The sequence below is a fragment of the Rhinoderma darwinii genome, chromosome 1, assembly GCF_050947455.1.
Source record: "Rhinoderma darwinii isolate aRhiDar2 chromosome 1, aRhiDar2.hap1, whole genome shotgun sequence".
Taxonomy (NCBI): domain Eukaryota; kingdom Metazoa; phylum Chordata; class Amphibia; order Anura; family Rhinodermatidae; genus Rhinoderma; species Rhinoderma darwinii.
Window position 1 is genome coordinate 40,801,710 of NC_134687.1, and position 22,940 is coordinate 40,824,649.

At 40.9% G+C, this 22,940-nt stretch overlaps 1 protein-coding gene across 1 annotated transcript in view; it reads right to left on the bottom strand.

Annotated features, from left to right (window-relative positions):
• The window catches only part of STK32B (serine/threonine kinase 32B), a 221,574-nt gene that overhangs the window by 20,485 nt on the left and 178,149 nt on the right, over positions 1–22,940 (bottom strand). The window contains exons 10-11 of the mRNA XM_075849055.1: positions 8,460–8,591; positions 2,221–2,285 (exon numbers count right to left, since the gene is read on the bottom strand). Of these exons, the coding sequence (XP_075705170.1) occupies positions 2,221–2,285; positions 8,460–8,591 (197 nt within the window). The remainder of the gene's footprint in view (positions 1–2,220; positions 2,286–8,459; positions 8,592–22,940) is intronic.

The following is a 22,940-nucleotide window of genomic DNA, read 5'->3' on the forward strand; positions in this document are numbered from 1 at the left end:
GGACCCCACTGGTCTGAAACGCGTAAGCGTGGTCCCGGTATTTTTGTTTTAACTTCCTTGTTTTAAATATGACCAAATAAACCTTATAACTTTTATTTTGAGTGCTGGAAATACCTTCACTACAGACCACTATTGCCATAAACCATTTGCTTTGTGGAATTACAGCAATTCTCAGTGGTATGAATGGGTCTATACTTACTCTCTTAACTTCTATCACTCTAGGGAAAGCATACGTTAAATTGAATTAAGTTCCTCACAAAAGTTAAGATCAGTCGGATAGACTGATAAGGGTCATCACTAGTTTAATGGGCATAATCCATAACCTGAAACATCCATGCCATTGTACACTACTATAAGGCTTTCCTATAAATCACCGCAGAATGAATTAGCCAATTCATTCCTTCATGAAATGAACTCCCTGAGGGTTTGATATTCCTTTAACAATAAGAGAATATTCCTGGACAGCAGCCAGAAAATCAGACCTTTCTCATGAAGAATATCTTTGTATCTTAATTTTTGCTGGATTTACAGCATCAAACAATAATAATGGATCTTCTTCTGGGGAACAGCTATATTTGGAAACATGCCATGCCCTGGTGAGTGCAGAAGCCAAAAGCTTGTTTACATGGAGCTAGAACAAATGATGTTCTGACAAATGAGAGCCAAAAAATCTCTAAATTAATTCTTCATTTCCAGTGCGTAGTCTGCTGAGTAATTATGTCCTGCAGAAAATGAATGTACGTATCCCATCGTGCAATCGCCAATACCTCACATAATATTACAGATGTCTCTAGAAGAAAGATGCCTCTTCCTGCACATCATCTTACTTCTCCAGCATACAAACAAAACATACAAAATATACGAAAAATCACCAATAGAAAATACAACAGTACAAAACACATCTGCTTATATAAGGACATACTTTGCATTTACCATAAAATTGCTGCTCTCCTATGTTTTTACCAATTATTTAGGAATGATATAATAGATATATTCTCCTGAACTTCATCTATGGCTCTTTAACAGGTTTTGTGGGATTACACATTGATGACTTACCCATTAGAATAGGCCAACAATGTGGGATCAGTGAGAATCAGACCCCCAGGACAAGCACCTAACAGCAGAACTAAGTGGCCACGGTACTCGCTGTGCTTTTCAATGATCTCCTGGCATAGGGGCATGTTCGTATTTGGCGCAGTGCATGGTGCCGCATACATGCCCCTGTACCTGAACATTTTTTAAAGGAGCCGGGGGGATTTCATGAAGCACTGCAGTCCCTGCGTTCTGCTGACATTCCAAGACTCCCCACTGATGACCGATCCTTTGGATTCCCATAAAAAAAACATTTAATTATTATTATGTACTTTGCCCTCCTAGAATATAGAATTTATTAGCCTTCCCTCTACGCTGATTGGCCAGTCATATGACCTTGCATTTACTGCTGAGTAAGTAACAGAGATGGTGATTGGTTGAAGCCATCACTCAACAAGTCTATGAGCTACACCCCATAGACTTTAGAGATAGGTAAAACCCTTAGGCTCTTTTTACAAATTTTCAGAAAAATAATGCAACAAGACAAGAAAACGGTTTGGTGAATGAAAGCTATTATTTGCAGTGTGATAACTTATCACTAAAGCCATTCAAAAAACATTGAAAAATTAAAGTTAACGTTGTTTACCATTGTGTATTTAATGTGTTAAAAGTTAAGTTATAGATTGCTACATCTATGGATAGAAAAAGAGATAGGTTTGAGAGATAGATGATGATAGATAGATAGATAGATAGATAGATAGATAGATAAACATTTTCACTAATTAGGAAATCAGGATCTTACAGGTACATAAATGGTTGTATACCCCCTTACCCTGCCTTTCCTCTCAGTATAGGTTATTCTGTCATGGTAGATATGTGCAGTATGTCCTGTGTAGTGTAAGCCTTATTCCGAGCACACACATTTATAAACGTTTTACATCACATCTTGCCACTAATTGGGTTTTCAAGAGCAAGAAAGTGGAATATTCCAGCAATTCCGACAAGTGAGTCTGGTAATCAATACACGGATTCACACCGGGACGCCGCGCGCAGTCTGCCAGCCGAGGCCTTTTGCACCTGTTGTCACAATCATTAATCATTTCCAGTAACAGCTAAGAAATAACCTCCAATGCTTCAAGAGCAATTTGCTTGGTACAACATGTAGGTGTGTATGATAAATGTACTCACTTCTCTCTGTTGAATATGATAAATTCTTTTCTCACGGTGTCCAAACATTGCTGCAGATGTCCGCTCTGAAAGAAGAGAATCACAGGTCGTCCTTAACACCATCATGCAACTGGTCATTGCCTGTACAATATACTTCACTATTGAGTAATGATTACCAAACAAAGTAGAGACATACCTGAAAATATTAAATATCCATTCATTTAATGCATAAGGTTAAAGTGAATGTCCAACCTTGAACACACTTTTTAAACTAAATTGGTTAAAAATTCTGCACCGATTAATTTCTTAATATATCTTAAGAGCCGTTGGAGCTTGGTTTTTCTGATACAGAGCTCCAAACGCACTACATGCATAAAATATAACATTCAGTCTGCCAGCAGCCACCACTAGGGGGAGCTTAGGAGTTACTGCATGATAAGACAGTATGCAATAAGCTCCCTCTAGTGGTGATGGCAGGCTTATCTTTTAAATCTATGTCTATGCAGGGAATTTGGAGCTCAGTATCATAGAGCTTCGACGGGTATAAAGACATATTAAGAAATTAATTAGCACAGAATTTTAGACCTAAATATGATATCATGATAAAAGATGGATATTCATTTTAAGTCTATCTGTATTTTCTACGTGATGTTTCCTCTAAGCCTCTATCTTGTTGCGAATAACATTTAACCTACGTTCTTGTTCCTGTATATTTTCCCTCATTTCTTGGATATTTTGTATACTGAAGCTTTATGAGTTCTTCCTGAGAAAGACTTAAAACAAGCCTGTGCAGCATGGTGAGGCAGTGTAATCTACTGCAACCACTCAAATTGTGGTCACCTAGACAGTAAAATGAATGATTGCTAGGCAACCTGAAGCACTATAGAATGCAAAATATAGTAAGGGTAAGGGGGTGCTGATGGGGGTGGAAAGAAAGAAGATAGAAAGAGTTAAAGGGGTTTTCCGGGCAAATACACCTGTAGGCTCCTTTAATATGTAAGTTAGCTTTACTTATGTATAGAGTGACTCTCAGGGACACGGTCAGATGCACCATTCTGATGGTTTCTCCGCCACTCACGTGATCCTGTAAGTCCATTCTTCTTTATTCGGCCAATGAAATGGGTGGGTCATGTAAGTCACACCCAGCCTATACCCCTTCCTCTACTCCTCTACTCTAATGTTTCCGGTGGCGGGGGGATACAACTTCAATTCACTGAGCATGCTCAGGAAATGTGCAGAGGCAGAGGGGGAGGAATGTAAGCAAGGGGGTGGATTCGGATCACATGACTAGATGGCACGCCGGCCACTGGGGGCATGTTTAGGAGCTATTGCGTGGGAGGACAGGTGGTTGTTACCACTGACTACCAATGAAGAGATGGGGCTGACAACATCACGTGACTGACGATGAAAATGGCAAAACAGCGTATCTGACTCCCGAAGAAATCCTCTATATATAACTAAGACTAACTTACATATTAAAAAAAGCCAAAAGTGGTATCTGCCCGAAAACCCCCTTTAATAATAAAGGTTTACTAACAATGGGGATACATAGTATTTTGGCAGCAGACACGCTTTGCATGCTGGGGGAGGGGGGGGGGGCCACCAGTCAGTAGCAGAAGTGAGGGCAGGCTGAGGATCGGGCCACTGAACTAAAAATCAATATATGCACATCAACATACAGGGACTTGTATGTATTAAAGGAGTTCTGTTGTTTAAGACAATATTTATATACTTTTTTTGTTATCCAAATATATCCTCTGATGTAACCCATAAATGTGGTGTGAAACGGCCCTGCATACATTTAGGCTGTGTTCACACAGAGTTTTTTGCAGGAGGAAAATTCCTCCTGCAAAAACTGCTCCAGTTGGTTTTTGCACAGTGGTTTGTCAAAAACTCATCAAAACACTCGTCGAGGCGTTTTTTTCCTCTTTCTGACTGATTGAAATGGGGTTTTGGAGGCGGAAACCACCTCAAGATGGGTCATGACGCTTCTTTTTACCGCGACGTGTTTTTTATACTCGCGGTAAAAAAACTCGTCCAACTCCCATTGAAATCAATGGGAGGCATTTTCGGGCGGTTTTTGAGGAGTTTTGCGGCGCGGCTTCCACGTCAAAAAACTCGTCAAAAAACTCTGTGTGAACAGGGCCTTATATTGCATGATCTGAACCACATTGTGTAAGATCTTTTCTTATGTCAGAATTAATTATATTAATGGGGTTGTCCATAACTGGCAATAAAGGTCTGCTTATTTTTACCCCCAGAAACAGCTCCATTTTATGTCCATGGGCTGTGCCTGGTATTTCAGCTCGGCCCCATTAACTTCAATGCTGTGGAGCTGCAATACCAGACACAGCCCATGGGCCAGAGAAGCAGGTCCTTTTTTTTCCAATTCTGCACAACCCCATTAAGTTTAATTTTAAGAATATAATTTACGGTAGAAGGTAAGAATACGCGAATACATAACAAAAAATATGCATCAAGCTTCTAAGATTATGGGAAAGAATAGTATTAGGGTTTGGGTAAAAAAAACTGTCATCAAAATGCCGTTTCTGCAGGCGCAAACATTTTTTTTTTTTTAGATATGATAAATATATTTAGTATCATGTAAGGTTTTTTTTTTTTTTTCAATAGGATTATCATGTTATCCTCTTGGAATTCTTTGTTTCCTGATTAAAAACATGCCCATGGAAACTCATAAAATGCTTTGCCCCTATCCAGCCCTCTTAGAATATACATTTTCTGCTCTCCATTCTGACAGCTATTAGCCTTTTATTTGACCTCACATACACAATTGAGTAACGGTTATCATGATTGGTCACAGCCCTTACTAAGCAAGTCTACAAGCTCCACCCCATAGACTCATTCAGTCTTTAGACTCCAGACTAATTGAACACAGAAAAGTAATAGACATTACTAAGGCCCCATGCACACGACCGTAAAAAACCTCAGTTTTTGCGGACCGCAATTGCGATCCGCAAAAACGGAGCCATTCACTTTCATTGAACACTGACACCTTTCCGTAGCACTACGGAAGGGTGTCCGTGCCGTGCAAATGTTCAGAGAATTATGGAACATGTCCGTTCTTTCGCATTTTGCGGGCCGTGCTCCCATACTTTGTATCGGAGCACGGCCCGAAAATGCGGCTGTCAGTCAGCGGCCGGCCGTGCCCGCAATCGCCCCGCGGTCGTGTGCATGGGGCCTAAATTAAATGCTCCCATTGATTATAAGATATCATTGATTTTGACCAATCACAATTAAGCTTTCATCTTTTCGGAGCATTTTAAGAAATTAAAGCTTTGCTATGATAGGTTGCTTTGGGGGAACAAGGCCAGTATTCCTGTTTTACACTTTTACTAAATGAGGCAAAATCTATTATGTTAGTGTATACACTGATATTACTTTATAGACTTTCATCTTATTTAGGAATATTAGGCTTTACACATGAAAAGCTGAACTGTAGACGTTTCCTGCTATTTGACTTTAAAGTAAATCTCCACCTTTTAACACCAAGTTGTATTTAGGTCCACCATTCTGTGCTGATTCATTTCTTAAAGGGGTTTTCCAAAGGGAGGGAAATGACATAAAACAATAAAAGAGCCATTGGCCGCCAAACAGATATCCTGGCGTTCCAGTCCAGACGCTCCGGTGCTCCCCACCTCTCTTTGATAGTGCTGCTGCATGATGACATGGTATAGGGGCTAGTCATCACTGCAGCACTGTCAACAAAGAGAAGAGGGGAGCACCAGATTGTTTTATGGCATTTACTCCCCGTTTTTTTCCATCGAGTTATCTGATAAAATTCTGTCACCACTAGGGGAAGCTTAGGAGATTAAACAGAAAACACATAGCTCCGACCACTATTAAGCTATATTAAGGAATAAATGGTGCTCAAGGGTAGACATTTACTTTAATGTAAGTAGTACATATAATATAATGCTCAATCCAGAAAATCCCCCCCCCCCCCCAAATGGAACAAATTCACCTAAACCAACAATAATAATCAATTCAACACGGATATGATGAACTGTTACCTCCTGAACCACCACATATAAAATATATATATATATATATATATATATATTGAGAACCACGTATATTGCGCGTGTCTCAACTCAAATCAGAATCGAAAATTCCTGGCTATGGGCAATACTGTGGAAATGATGCATAAAATAGGTCTCATATAAAATGAACAGCCATGAGCCTGACGTGCGGATCATGTTCATTTGTATGGACAGATTGTAGACAGCCCCCGGCGCTGTGTTGATAAGTGAATACACCATCGCCACAAGTCATAAGTACATTTGCCGTTACTTCTTCTCTTGAACATTCATTATATCCAAATTACAAAATGACTAATGTGCCTCATCAGTAATTAACAATTTTAGAATATTTTATTTTAGATTCTACCTGCAGCAGGAATATGCTCTATCTCACATTAAGCAGAATCAGAGAGTTCTGAAAATAGTGCCGTGGTATGAAACATTGATGCTGTTTCCCATAGAAACCAGAAGTCAAACCCTGTACAAAGCACCTGAACAAGTGTGGAACATTTTATCAATGAGACAAAGCATCAAGTTTCTACTTGACCCATGCCCTTTACATACCAGCTGATAAATAATAATATGCCACCAATGCCACGGTAAGGTAGATCACAGACATTACAGCTTGTTATATACATTTAATGTATAATTGTATATTAAACAGTAAAATATTGGGAAAAACGAACCCTGAAAGTGACTTGGGGATATTAGTGGAATGGTGGACAGTAAACTTAACTTTAGAAACCAGTGCCAGGCAGCTGCTGTCAAGGCAAATGCATAAATCATGGGGTGTAAAAAAAAAGCATAGATGCACATGACATAAGAACATACTGTAGATTTGCCTTTATATAAATCACTAGTCTTAATGCATATAGAATATAGTGTATGTGTATAGTTTTGGTAACTAGTGTATAAGAAAGAAATAACTAAACATAGCTGAGGGTGTATTCACTACGTCTAGAGGAAAGGAGGTTCCCCCATCAGTATAATCTTACTCACCTTTCCCGGTTCCAGCGGTGAGTCTCTCTGAGCGACCATAGCTTCAGCCAATGGCTGTGTCTGGTTGCTGGGAAACCGAACGCCACCTCTTCTTCTCCTTTCTTCAACCACTGCCCTGCTGAATCAAGTCCTGGCCCTTCTCTGCATGATTGGCAGCATCAGGTTGCTGGATAAACCGGTACCCCTAGATGACGTCGGTCCCGGAGGCAATTTAAAGGGGGATCCAGCCTTCGCACCTTGTCTGCAAATTAAGGTAAATCTTTTGGTTTGACTATTGTTCCTACTGCTATTTTGACTCTGTTCCTGATTCTGAACCTAACGTCAGCCGAGTTCTTGAATTACCCTCCAGTCTCATCCTTTGGTTTTGTCATCTGGTTTCTATAATTCTACTCCTGGTATCGACTTCTGGTCTGACTCCTGACTACAGTTTGGTCTTATCCTCTGGCTTGCTATTTCCTTATTGCTTATCCAGTGACAATCTCTGGCTACTTTCCTCTACAGAACACCCGCCACCAATCGGTGACTATTTCTGAAACTGCAACCTGAGAATCCGACTGGTAAAGTCCATACCTCTTTGCTGAGGTTAAAGGGGTTGTCCAGTTTGGGGGCTATTTTTTATACTGATGACCTATCCACATAATGACCTATTATACACTTGAATAGGAGCAGAGCTGCAGTACTACAGCACAGCCACTATAACAGCTGATCGGTGCGGGATCCGGGTATCAGACCCCCAACGATCATATACTGATGATCAGCATTAAAACAGCCCCCAAACTGGACAACCCTTTTAAGAGTAAAGAACGAGGAAATTCCTTAGACTCCACACCCAAGTCTAAACAGTGTCAAACCAATTACGGCTTAGAAGACCACTTCTCCGGTAAGAATAGTAACACATAATAGAGGTTTTCTTTTCTGGAAGCGCCACACATGCAATACTCAAAGGCTGGACCCATTTCACACATGTGAAACTCACGTGCTGGACACCTGCCATATATGCGCCACTCACACATAGAATGTAGCCTCGTGAACAAGACTTGGTAGTACCAAAGTTGTCCATCTTTAGCCTCAGCCTTTAAATGTGAAGTTGTTTGTATGTAGGGGCTTGTAGGAGAATGTACAGTAATGTCCTTTTGCAAAAAAAACCTTATTGGATTAATATTTGCAAATAACGCTAATACATGTAAACTAGGCAGGCTTATAACAAAGAGCCAGACTTACCAGTGGGCAACTTTCTTTGGATGCCTCCCTAGATTTGTACTTAGCCAGTCTCTTCTTCTTCTTATGTAGAGGCTTGGATTCTAGAATCATCTCTTCTAACTCAAATGTTGGGTCACAGTTCAGTCTTCCTTTCTGTCATAGATAAAAACGTATGGTTAACACTGGTGATGATTCTCAAGTACATATTTCAAATGATCTGCTGTTCGTACAATCCATGTCCCACCATGTTTTATGTCTCCCAATAGACTTCTGAACGCTCAAGAATATTTACATAGACATACTGCATGATACAAAAAATTGCATATTACAACATCAATAAATTAAAATCTGTGAGCCACAGATTGTCTGGCATCATAGACTGTGCCCATCTAGAAGGCCACACCTTAAAGGGGTTATCTGGAACTTTTAAAAATCGGCAGCAGGGCAGGGAATGGCATAACATAACAAACTATCAGATACTTTCCCCCCTGAAGTGCTCCTAACTCCAGCATTGAGGTCCCGCTCTCTAGCGTTGAGGTCCCGCTCTCTGCCGCTCCGATCCACGAAGCTTCTGCAGTGGTCACGTGCCATTCACCTGCCACATGCCGCTGCTGTCAATCGCTGGCTTCAGCGGTCACGTGCCAGTTATGGCAGCTTCATCGGTGATGACGCCTTTAAGTCGTGTATAGATATAAAATGTCTTACAAAATACAGCAGAACATTACAGCACATTTCTGACAACATCTAGCGCCATCTGCAGCCTTTTCATTGGCCCTCCCTGGGTGTCCGCCTCTGTGACTGCCTAATTAACATATAAATATACATAATTTACGTATGTATACACACTGTTCAGTATATTTTTATGTAAAGCTTCCTTTTTTAGCAGGCACTCTTTTCCTAGGGCCGCCTATAGGCACATAAAATATTTTGAGTTAGTGCACAAATAATCAAATTATCCGATCAGTGATGCCGGCATAGTTTGAAATATAATAAATATAGTGTGAAATATAATAAAAACATTCTTTATCTTCTTTATATTGGATGGTGGGCCATCAGAATAATTTTCTTTAATGAGCTCAAGGTACATTAGTCTGACACAGCATGTGTTTTATATGTACATCGTAAGAACTTTGTATTCACAGTTACAGTATGGTTTCAACTGTCTATATGGTAACAGCTAGTGGCTTTGAACTCCATGACAGTTTTTTCAGCAAATATGTGTTACACTACACCACCATATGTTATATCCCTTTTCCTAGTGTTGGATGGTACATACCATAATGTGGCAACTAATCTACCCCTAAAGGTGGAAAAAATAGAAAACAGTAGTTGGAAAGGATGCAATATGTGATCTAACTAAAATTAAAAAAATCTATATAATATAATTCACATTTTTTAAGCCCAATCATCATTATATCCTATAGGGGGTCATGTGAAGACAAGAGCCTTTCCTTTCTTTTTAGTAGGTTGTGTTCTGATTTTCATTTCTACTCTATAACTGAGTATTCAAAGACATTTCTGATGTAGTGAGCATAGAGAGCTGACGGTATATAGCATGGATTCTCTGTCTAGCGCTAGAAAACAACAGCTTTTCATAGATCACACACTTCCAATGTCTGCCCGCCCGGTACTGAGAAGAACTTGAAGTTTTCTCTTCACCTCATGGAGTGAGCTGGTGCGGATGGCTTTACTTCTATTCTATTATTTGTTTTACGAATAATGTATTACAAAAAAAAAGTGCTGGGGTAGTAACGCATTACTTGGTCATGAAACAACCATTGTATTTTGCTAGCCCTAGAAGCCCACTATTTCTACAGGTATATAATATAATCCGAACGCCACAAAAATGTCTAGCTTTAGTATTACAGCACACACATTATATATATATATATATATATATATATATATATATATATATATATATATAAAAATAGACATATATGTACATATATATATGTTTAATATGACTGGACGTCTTAATATCTGATACACATTCATGACACAAAATGTATATTTAATATATGTCCATACATTTACACAAGACGGGACAGAGGGACCGGACAAACGGCTTGTGTCTGTAGAGTGTAGAGAACAGTATGGAGGGATTCTTTACATTACTTCCAATTAGTTTTATTGTCAAGTGAGAGTTTTAGCTCAATCATATAGTAAAATGAACACTGTCACTGTCACTTAGTTATCACTTTCCCAATGTTTGGAGCACGCTGATTTGGATGACTAGACACATAAGTGGAGCCAGAAATTTTGCGTGCTGAAATGTGCAAGCCGCCGGATTCTTTTGAAGAAGATGTTTGTAGCCACTGGGTGTCTTAGGCACATGCCCGCATGTTTCATCCACTAGTAATAAAATAAAGCTGAAAATAGTAACTTGCCTTTCCTGCATTAGTTATAATGATGTTTAATGACTCTGGAGTGCAAAAATTAATAGCCCATTCCAAATCCATTTAGTAATGGGGAAGATGTAACATTATGCTTTAATGCTTAGATAATCTTCGAGATTATTATTGTTATTATAAATGTATATATGTCTACTAATATGTATGTATGTATGTATGTATGTATGTATGTATGTATGTATGTATGAGGGTCAGTTTTTGGTGTATGTGTGACCCTTGCCCCTGACATGGGACCCTATCAGGGGTGGCGTGGTAATGGAGTCGGACAAGTGGTTGACAACAGAAACGTAACTTTTACTTCACATGGGGCAACAATCTTAATGGATACAGATGCAAATGGGGACAGGCTTGATGGTTGCCGTCTCTTAATGATCCCAGGGCTTGGCGATTACTATCTCTTGACGGGGACAGGGCTTGGTGGTTCCTAAACTCTAAATGTGCACAGAACAACTAACGGCACTAGCGGTACACAGGGACATGTGGCTCTTCTTGGCTCTGGTCACTTTCTGGCAAGGATCCACAGCCTTCATCTGTCTCAGTAAAGGAGCTATTTTCCTCTAGAAGTGATCTGTTACCACTCACGGCAGACACAAGGTCTCTGTCTCTTTTCAACCTAAGACACTCGCAGCAGCCAGGCTTGGTCATTACAGGAGTGTACCGCCACAGGGTCTACCTTTGCAGCGACTAATGCTGGCACAACCCCCTCCTCCCCACAGACCTTCCTCTGGTTTTAGCTGTACGGCCAGTCCTGTGTGGTATCTCCTCCATGCACCTGACAGATTGCTCCACTGTACTTTCACTCTCTCTGTCTCGCACACCGTCATTATGCACTGACGTACTTTCTCCAACCAACAACAATAATAACCGCAAAGTGCACCCCATCATCTTCTATCACATCATACAATGATACAGTGAAAACATAAGATTGTAGTTTAAGAAAGTAACACCGCCGGGCTGTGACCTAGCAGACTGATCAATTAACTAGGCAATGTCGTTAGATTTAGTGCAGATGTCTTCCCAGAGGTTTAGACACCAAGTGTGGGATCAGGGCTACAAGCTCCAGGAGCCCAGGTCTTCAAAGCCAATGACGCCCATTTTAGTAGTGACAAGTGGTGCACCCTATGTGAACGCACGGGTCACACACCCCTAATGCCGACCATGATGGAATTCTAAAAATAGAGCCTTACAATTAAAGAGGTTATTTGGGTCAGTGTCATTAACAAAACAAAACCATGATCTTCTTCTGCATGCAGATGGTGTCTTGGTCAAAAGCTGAAATATTAACCATTGAAAGTAGAGATGATCTCTCCATTAAACCACTTATTACTGTCCAATGTTATTTTACTGCCTTTTTTGTGTAAACATGGGTTGGTGGACGGCTGTGACTACCAGACACCAGGGGGAGAAGGCAGACTGTCTATCTTATTTTTTAATGCCTTCTGCATAGTTATATACACATCGTTCAATAAGCACCATGTATATAATATAAGTCCATGTTCACACTGAGTTAATTTACAAGCAGAAAAATGTGCCTCAAAATTCTTGAAGGGATTTTGAGGCAGATCTTGTCCTGCCTGCGCATTTTTGCCGCAACACGAAAAACACTCGCAAATGAGCACCGCTGTTTTTTTTCTGCCTCCCATTGATTTCAGTACGAGGTCAGAGGCGGAAACCATGGCAAGAAAGGACATACCGCTTTTCATCCCGCAAACGGCTAAAGGCCACCCAGGGGGGAAAAAACGCCTCTGTCTCCCATTGAAATCAGTGGGGGGGTGCCATTTTGGCTGTTTTTTGGCTCTGATTCTGAAGTGGTTCCCACATCCAAATCAGCGCCAAAAAACTCTGTGTGAATGGGACCTAAGGCATTGTTGTTTCACAAATTACTCCCTGTAATCACATGACCAATCACATGAACACCGGTTGCCTAAACTCAAATAAGCTCTAATAATAATATAAAATTGTTACCCTGTAAGGGTTTTTTCCTGCTCAGCTCTTTACAGATGAAGATTATAGTATAAAAAAAATATACCAATATTTTTTCGGACTTTTAGGGACAAAAAAGTAATAGATATAAAATTGTTAAAAAACAACAACATTTCAGCCAAAATAATAGCCCCAGTCCCAACAGAAACATCCTAAATTAGACATTTTAATAATTTAGATATTAATGTTTTAAGACGTAATTTAAGGGTTAAAAATGAATCGTTAAAAATATAAAAAAATGTCATAAAAATTAGGTTGCACATTCTTGTAAAAAAAAAAACCTCTAAACAATTCACTAAATTAAAGCCAAAAATATCCCAGTTATTCCGATGATAATTAGAAGTGAAGGAGCTGCCGTGTCAAAAATGTTATTAATAATTACACAAAAATTATTTCTTGTTCTAAACATTATGACTAAGCTTGAATTTTTTTTTAATGTTTTAAAGTTCTAAAGTAAAACTAAAACCCACATAAATAGTCTTGTAATTAACCAAAATAAGAATAAAAATGTAAAATAGCATTTCCCTTCTGTTCTGTCCTGAATTCCACAGTATTGACAGTCATTGCTAAGAAGGAATAAAATGTATTACATTCATGCGGTCCCTTTTCTTTACAAATTTTTGTGAATCTGTCTTGCTTGACGTGCAGAAAACATCAGTCTGGCGTAACCTTGTCTTTATTGTTATTCTGAAAAGGAAATGGAAGTAATCCATCTGGGAGATGCAGTAATGAATGGAATCCTGGGCAATTTTAAAGCGGACAATAGTAGATTGGCATTGACAAAGGGATGTTCAAAAATACTTTATTTTAGCAACTTTTATATGTATAAAAAAGTTAAAATTTATTTTTATGTAAAGTGTTGGGAAACATACATAATGCATGTCTACACTACGCTGGAAATCTTTAAAGTGACAAATTTTTCATGAAAAAGAAATTTTTAAAAAACATTTTTTGGTCATGCATTTTTTATTCTGTCATATTTATGAATATAAAGAAAATTATTAACTATTGTCTTCAAATGTATAGACCTCTAGTGGGCAGAACACACTACAGCCTACCCCAGAAAAAAGCATCTCACTTTACAACCTACAGTGAAACTGAATGTTATGACCTCATTATTACTGGTATGTGGAGGATTACTGACAGAATGGCTGGTCTATGGCATTGCCTATAAGATCATTTCCATTTGACAAAAACCTGGAAGAGTGTAGACAAAAGACCGAGTATATTGAAGGGGCAGGGAGGGCAGTATAACTTGAATCTCCTGGCACCAATACAAAATTTGTAACAAGGCCCCATCCAGCCTGTGTGAATATGTGCCAATTATAATATTAGTATCTTTTTATGTGGAAGAGGAGCTCCTCTGCCCTCCCTAAGGCCACACCCCTGGGCAGGGACATCTGGAGAAGGGCTGGTGATATCACTGACTATCATCTAGCGTTATAGGCTCTATTTATGCGACTGTAAAGCATACCTCTCCTGCTGTGAAGAGGGAAGTAATACCATTGAGAATTGCTTTCTGGAAGGAAATAAAACATAATACAAAATTTATATAAAATGATGAACTTCAGGGGAAAAAAACCCCCAAAAAACAAAACGATCTAGTAGCAAATAGTTATTTCACATAAGTTAAATTCATTTTGGGTGATAGGCTTGCTTTATCATGTTAGGGGTAGGTTTAACATATCAACTTTCTAAGCTCCTATTGGTCATGGCTATCTTTTCTTTTTCCTGACAACTTAAATGTCTTATTTATGTTAGGATTGCCTTGTATTGAAAGTATTGTTGGCTATGCTTTACAAAACAGTAAAAAAAAGTCGATGTAGTGTATACCACCTAAACGCACGCATCGGATCCATTAAAACCTATGGACATGTGCGGGTGTACCCCTAAGATAGGGACAAGCATGATGTGAACATAGCCTTACATAGGTCTCTGGAGTGAAAGTGGCTATCTGCCCAGGAGATGGTATTATACTCAGAACATATGGCCAAATGCCAAAATGGCTTATATACACAGCAAATTATATAAAGTAAAGGATCAGTGGGTATAATAAAAGTCCAAATTATCATTCCAAGTTCTTATAGGATTTGACCTCCAATGTCTAATAGTCACTATTCACATTTAAATGAGCTATTATGGATATGCACATTCAAAGATATTTTTGCCTATTGAGGAATCCTGCAAGTCTTAGAAAGATTAGGATTTAAATTAAAAGTCTGTCTCATTAGTGAATATTTATTGGTGCCCCTTTGGTCTCTGTGAAGGATTATCTGAGTCACTTTAAAGGAGTTCTGAATTTCCCATTACTTCAGTTGCTTTCAATTATCACCTAAATGGGTAGAAAATAGAAATATATCTCCCAGTTTATTGTGTGACTGGTCTGGATTTTTAATATTCATTAAAAATCAATTATTTTTAATTATTCTTTATAAATACCCAATACAAAGTTATTTGCAAGGACAGATCATTTAAATCTATTTTTGGTAATGGTATTTGATTTGTTAATCTTATAGGTGGCTTCTACAATGTCTCCTTAACCCCTTGGAGACACATTTTTTTATTTTTCAGTATACATAGCAGTATGAGGGCTTGTTTTTTGCGGGATGAGTTGTAGTTTTTATTGATACCATTTAATGTACCATATAATGTACTGGGAAACCGGAACAAAATTCTCGTGGGGTGGAATGAATCTGAAAAAACCCCCCAAAAAACAGCGATTCCTCTATTGTTGTTTGGATTTTGTTTTTAATACAATTATGGTAATAGCAAATTGATATAGTTTTTTCATGATTTACTACTTTTAGGCTATGTTCACACGGGGTATTTTGCCGAGTTTTTTGACGCGGAAACCGCGTCGCAAAACTCGGCAAAAACGGCCCGAGAACGCCTCCCATTGATTTCAATGGGAGGCGTCGGCGTCTTTTTCCCGCGAGCAGTAAAACTGCCTCGCGGGAAAAAGAAGCGACATGCCCTATCTTCGGGCGCTTCCGCCTCTGACCTCCCATTGACTTCAATGGGAGGCAGGAGAAAGCGTATTTCTCGCTGTTTTATGCCCGCGGCGCTCAATGGCCGCGGGCGAAAAACGGCGCGATAATTGCCGCAAAAATCGGCGTGCAGGGAGAGGAATATCTGCCTCAAAGTTCCAAACGGAATTTTGAGGCAGATATTCCTCCCCCAAAATACCCCGTGTGAACATAGCCTTACTAAAAAAATTTTTGGGGTACATACAACTTTTTGATCCCTTTCTCATTCCATTATTTTAAACAAGTGAGGTGATCAAAAACCAGCAATTGTAGTGTAAATGTTTTTTTTTCCTACTATACGTCGTTCACCTGGCGGGTTAAATAATGTGATATTTTACTAGTTCAGACTTTTACGGACGCGGCGATACCAATTATGTTTACTTTTTTAATGCTTACAGAATTTTTGGCCAAAAAATGGGAAAACTCTTTCAACTTTTTTAGATATTTACATTTACTTATATTTGAAAAAATTGATAAAACTGTTTTTTGTACTTTTTTTTTTGTCCCCCTAGGCGATTTTATCATGTGTCATGTTGCTCATGCAATACACTGCAATACTTATATATTGCGGTGTATTGCCTTTATCTGTGCTCTACTATAAAGCCTCTGGTAAGGCTTAATAGTAGAGCACTAATGGCAGACCTGGGGGCCTTGTGGGGTTGCATTTTGAATTTGGATCATTCCATTAATATAAAGATTTGTTCTCTTCCATGCATTCTTGTAAAATAGTTAGATTTCTCTTTCTCAATTGTCAGCTATTTTTTTCCTTTACATAGAACTACAATATGTATGATTTATAAACTTTTCTATTAAAATGTAAGAATGCGATATGTATAACCCCCAGCATGTCATGCTGACATGTACCATAAGTAAAAATTTCCCTCTCGTAATCACTTTATCAGATTTTGGCATTATAATAAAAGACTTGAAAGTTTACATGGTCACATAACAAAGATAGATGTTATTTCTGCGACAGTTTGAAAGGATATTAAACACATCTTTTTACGTTTCACTAGATCAAAGTGAGTTGGAAATATGCACAACTTTAAATTTGAGATTTTATTAAAGGGCAAAGAGTTTTCTAAATATAAAAAGTGTGGATTTCAGTATAAAATAGAAACCTGGATAGATATATATATAAAATCATACCTCCCAACTTTTGAATTCGGAAAAGAGGGACATTTTAAGCCACGCCCCCTAACCACGCCCAATATCCCGCATCAACACATCAAATCACGGCCAGATCCTTCTGCAAATAACAAGCGCACATTGTCACTGCGGATCTCTGGACTGTCTGGATATCACAGATATTAAGGATCAGGTTATATCGTCTTTGTGTTACTTTTCCTATCCTGGGTATAACATTTGCTCATCACGGCGGCAGCTGCAGCTGTGTGAAGCCCCCTGTACATAGCGCCAGACACAGCCCCCCTGTACATAGCTCCACACTCAGACCCTGTAGACAGCTCCAGATACAACCCCCTGTAGATAGCGCCAACACACAGCCCCCCTGTAGATAGCTCCAGATACAGCCCCCCTGTAGATTGCTCCACACAGACCCCTGTACATAGTGCCAGACACAGCCCCCTGTAGACAGCGCCACACACAGCCCCCTGTAGATAGCGCCACACACAGCCCCCTGTAGATAGTGCCACACACAGCCCCCTGTACATAGCTCCACATAAAGTCCCCCTGTACATAGCACCAGACACAGCCCCCTGTAGATAGCTCCACACACAGCCCCCTGTAGATAGCTCCACACACAGCCCCCCCTGTAGATAGCTCCACACACAGCCCCCCTGTAGATAGCTCCACACCCCCTCCTGTAGATAGCTCCACACACAGCCGACTGTAGATAGCTCCACACACAGCCCCCCTGTAGATATCGCCACACACAGCCCCCCCTGTAGATAGCTCCACACACAGCCCCCCTGTACATAGCTCCAGACACAGCCCTGGATACAACCCCCCCTGGGTCCATTCCCATGCCGGCATCGATTCCAGTGAGAACACCGCCGCAAGACTCCTGCCTTCTTTTGATCGCTGCTGCATCGTCTAGCATGCAGGGCGCCTGTCAGCAGCGATCAGCTGTTTTGATACAGCTGCAGCGCCCAGCGGGACATTTTGCAGACCGCCCGGGACGGCGGGACAACGTTGAGAAACCGGGACTGTCCCGCCGGATCCGGTATGGTTGGGAGGTATGATATATATATGTATGTATGTATGTGTATATATATATATATAGATATATATATATATATATACACACACACACACACACACACACACACACACACACACACACACACACACACACACACAGATGTGGCCATGTAGACTCTTAACACATCTAATACACAGTGGCAAGAAACTTTAAGGCCGGCTTCCCACGTAGCGTAAACGCTGTGAAATTTCCGCAACGGAGTTCTGTCCGGAAATTCCGCAGCATTTACAGTAGCAGCAAAGTGGATGAGATTCAGAAAATCTCATGCCTACGCTGTGGAAAAAACCCCGCAGCGTAAACATTTAACCAGTGGTAAGAAATGTAATTCCCCAGCATGTCAATTTATGCTGCTTTTTTGTTGATTTAGCGGGTTTTCCCCATTCAATTCAATGGGGATGCAAAACCCGTAACAGAAAGCCAAGTGTTTTCGACTTTTGCAGCTTATTCACCGTGATTACGGCACAAAAATCGCAACTACGGAACCCAGAACGCCCTTCTTCTTTCCATGTAACCGCTGCAGCCAATCACAGGCTTCAGCGTCACATGGCCTGCATCGTCATCCTGGGAGGCCGGAGCCGATGTCAGAGGAGGGAGGGGGTAAGTATGAACGGCTTTCTTCCTCAGGTGATATTCCGTTAGAAAAACCGCATCACAATGTAGACGGAATGTACTGCGGGTTCCAGGTCGACACGATGCATGATTTTGATTTATATTTTTTAACCTTCTTTTTATTGAACATTTTTTCAAACAATTAAGTTCGTGGGGGAAACAGAAGGAAAGAAGGGGAAGGGGAACAATGTAATACTATCAATAGTCCAGAGGATCATTGAAATTCCATTAAACACCAATTAATCATCACCAAAAGTTGACCTAACTGGTCGAGCATAATAAATAGATTAGAGGGGGGGAGGGGGGTGGGGAAAGGGGAGAAGGAGAGGGAAAAAAAAGGAAAATAAATGAAAACAAAATAACTCATTTTTATCTCGCTGTGCTTATAAGGCCGGATTCACACGAGCGTGTGCATTTTGCGCACGCAAAAAACGTGGCGTTTTGCATGCGCAAAAGGCACTTAACAGCTCCGTGTGTCAGCCCCGTATGATGCACGGCTGCGTGATTTTTGCGCAGCCGCCATCAATATGACACTCCGTTTGGATGTTTGTAAACAGAAAAGCATGTGGTGCTTTTCAGTTTACATTCATAGTTTGACAGCTGATGCGCGAATCACGCTCGTCCCACCGAAGTGCTTCCGTGTGGCATGCATGATTTTCACGCACCCATTGACTTCAATGGGTGCGTGATGCGCGAAATACGCATAAAGAACGGACATGTCGTGACTTTATCGCAGCGGACTCACGCTGCATAAAAATCACGCACCTGTCTGCACGGCCCCACAGACTAATATAGGTCCGTGCGACGCACGTCAAAATCACGCGCATTGCACGGACGTATATCCCGTTCGTCTGACTAAGCCCTAAAGGAAACAATACAGATGCAACACTGACATGCATATTAAATTGTAAGCAATTCCTCACCCCATTGAATTTTAAAAAAGAGAAACATAAATCGGGGATGGAGGCGCTTGTAGGACCAGCCCATCGCACACATCCACCCCAACAAAACCCATTGTAGCTATGTGGAGACAGGGGAAAAATAATAAGGACATGAAGATGGAGCATGGCTCTCGCCCACACCAGAAAATCACCAGGATCCTGACCATATCTTACACGGGTGCATTCCCAAGGAGCACCTGTTCACGGAACCAGACCGTTGGTTCAAAGCATTTCCGTATTTGCATTTGAATGTTTTGCAGGAGTAATGCAATAAATGTTTCGAAAGTCTCAAAAAACTGTTGGACCTGTAATTCCTTATGGAGAGAGGCCTCCACCCAGTCCATTTTCAAGAGATAGGATAACTTATCAAAGTATAATTTGAAAGGTGGGGGATGATGAGCAAGCCATGTTTGCAATTTGGCTTTCGTCCCCGCCGCCACATAATGCAACAGTTCATGTGCCACGGGGGAACACCCATGAGCTTCAGGACCCATGTACCCAAACACCACCCACAATATCGTATCAGGGACAAAATTTGTGAGGTGAGTAGTAGTGAATGTGCGTATGCGAGACCAAAATGTACGAATGTGCGGACACGACCACAAACAATGGTAGGGATTGGCTGCCGGTGCTTGACATTTGAAGCAACACGATGATGTGTAGATACAAATTTTATACCCCACACTTGGAGTCAAATATGACCTATGGGCAATCTTAAGTCGCATTTCCAGAAAGCGGGCAGAGGGAAGAAGTTTATGTGCCTGCTCTAGAGCCGCCAGTATCGTGGTAGGAGTCAGAGTCTGATTGTCACCCTGCCATTTAGTTAGAGGAGTCTGAGATTGTGAGTAATCAAGGGGAACATGAAGGAATTGATAATTTTTAGATATTTGGCCCTTCGGGGAGTTGGGACTGGAGAATTTTAGGAGCAAATAAGGATTCCATTCCAGGTCTGGCAGTTGCGGTAAAACCTTTTTTATATAACTGTCAACCTGAAGAAAACTAAAATGATCGATGGGTAACTCGGGATATTTAGAGCGGAGTTCTGAAAGTGTAAGAGCCCGACGTTCGTCCTTATGTACAAGCTGTTTTAAGGAGGTGATTCCAAACGTTTGCCACCTGTGGAAAATTGCCCGTGGATTACCATCCTGAAAATGATTATTACAGATTAGTGGCAAGTGGAGAGATAACAGAGGAGAAAGCTGGTGATGGCGACGGATTTTCTGCCATGCTTTCCAAGTTGCAAAAAGTAGTGGGTTAGCTCTAGTCTCCACAGATAAACCCTCATATGGGAGGTGCAGGAGTCCCGACAAAGCCCGTCCAGAAAATAATCTGGAATCCAGATTGTACAAAGTATAATGAAAGGTGCTCCTAAGCCAGTCCGAGACATAACGGAACAAGGCCGCCAGGTTGTACTGCCTAATGTCGGGGAAATTAATGCCCCCATTGGCTCTTGGTTGTTGTAAGATCTGGTAGGCTATGCGGGATCTCTCCCCCCCCCCACACACAATTGTCCTGTATAAATAGTCAATGCGTTTTTCATCTTTAGGGGTGAGATATATTGGGAGGGTATGGAAAATATATAGAAGACGAGGGAACTCCATCATCTTAAGTAGATTGGCCTTCCCTAGGTATGAAAGGGTGAAGTGCTTCCAATTTGAGAAAGTCTTTTCTAAGTCCTCTATTTAACGTGGTATATTAAATCTGTAGAGTTTGGCAGGGTGTCTGGAGATTTGGACTCCTAGATATTTGATCGCCTGAGTGTTCCATTTAAATGGAATGGCGGCTGCCCAAAGGGGTCTAGAAGGCCCTCGCAACAACAGTGCCTCCGTCTTGTCCCTATTCAAATAGTATCCCGATAATCGGCCCACCTGGTCTAGTTCTTCAAGAAGGGGAATTAGTGTCTGCTTAGGGTCCGCAACTACCAACAGGATGTCATCCGCAAAAGTGGCTACTTTTAGTTCTAGATCCCGTATAATAAGGCCCTGAAAAGTTGAGGTTTTGGATCTATGGAAAGATTAAACAGAAGGGGGGAAAGGGGGCATCCCTGATTGGTGCCTCTAAAAATATCTATAGGGGCAGAATTATGCCCATTGACCGCCACACAGGTCGCCGCCCCCACGCGAAGGGACTGGATGAAGTTGGTAAAAATAGAACCCACCCCCATACGGACCAGCACCTCGTCCAAAAACGGCCATGCCACCATATCAAACAATTTCTCTGCGTCGAGACTCATTAACATAGTCACCGGTTGCGCAGAGTCCTGCATCGCGACCGTAGCGGCTATTGCAGATCTAATATTTTTTATACAAGTCCTACCTCGTGTAAAACTTGTCTGGGCATCAGACAAAAGATCAGGAAGGAAGCATTGCAACCTATCCGCCAGTATTCTGGCCAGCAGCTTGTAATCGTGGTTAAGTAACGAGATAGGACGGAAAGATCTTTGTGTGGTTTGGGTAAAAGCACTGTGTGCGATTCTGTGAAATGGTCAATGGGCATGGAATGTAAAAACACGTCATTATATAAATTAGTCAAAACGGAGATCAGCTGAGGTGCCAAAATTTTATAGTATTCCGATGAAAATCCATCTGGACCCGGAGTCTTCCCATTAGAGGCTGTCAAAATAGCTCGCCTCACCTCATCCTCCTGTATCTCTGCATTCAATAAAGCATGTTGCTCTACAGAGAGGGAGGACAATTCAACCGTGTCGAGAAAGGAGTTAATGTCTGGGGGAGAGGCCGGGGCCGCCCTATAAAGATCTTCATAATAATCCGTAAAAATGTTTGTTATTTCTGTTGGGTCAGTAGAGACAATTCCTGTAAGGGGATTTTGTAGGGACAAAATAGGCTTGTAGGGATGCTTTTGTTTTGCGAGGGTCGCGAGTAGCTTACCAGTTTTATTCCCCCATCTATAAAACCTGTTATCCGTGAATCTAACCTGCCAATGTGATTCAGTATGGATAAAAGCGTCTAACAAATGTTTTGCAGTTTGGTAAATCTGCTGGTTGAGTGGGGAGGAATCATCTATATAGGTTCTTTGGGCCACTAGTAGATCCTAGTATAGGGCATTAAAACGGGCTTTCTGTATTTTCCGCTTACGAGACAGATATCCTATAATATGCCCTCTCATCACTGCCTTGGCAGTTGCCCACAGGAGTGGTACATTGTCCACATGGGGGAAGTTGTCATCCAGATAGTTGCCCCAGTGCATGCAGAGATATTGTTTGAATTCCTCGGAGCCTGCCAAGTAAGCGGGAAACCGCCATATTCTAGTTTTTGGTGAGGAGTGTGAGATTGATAGTGTCATAG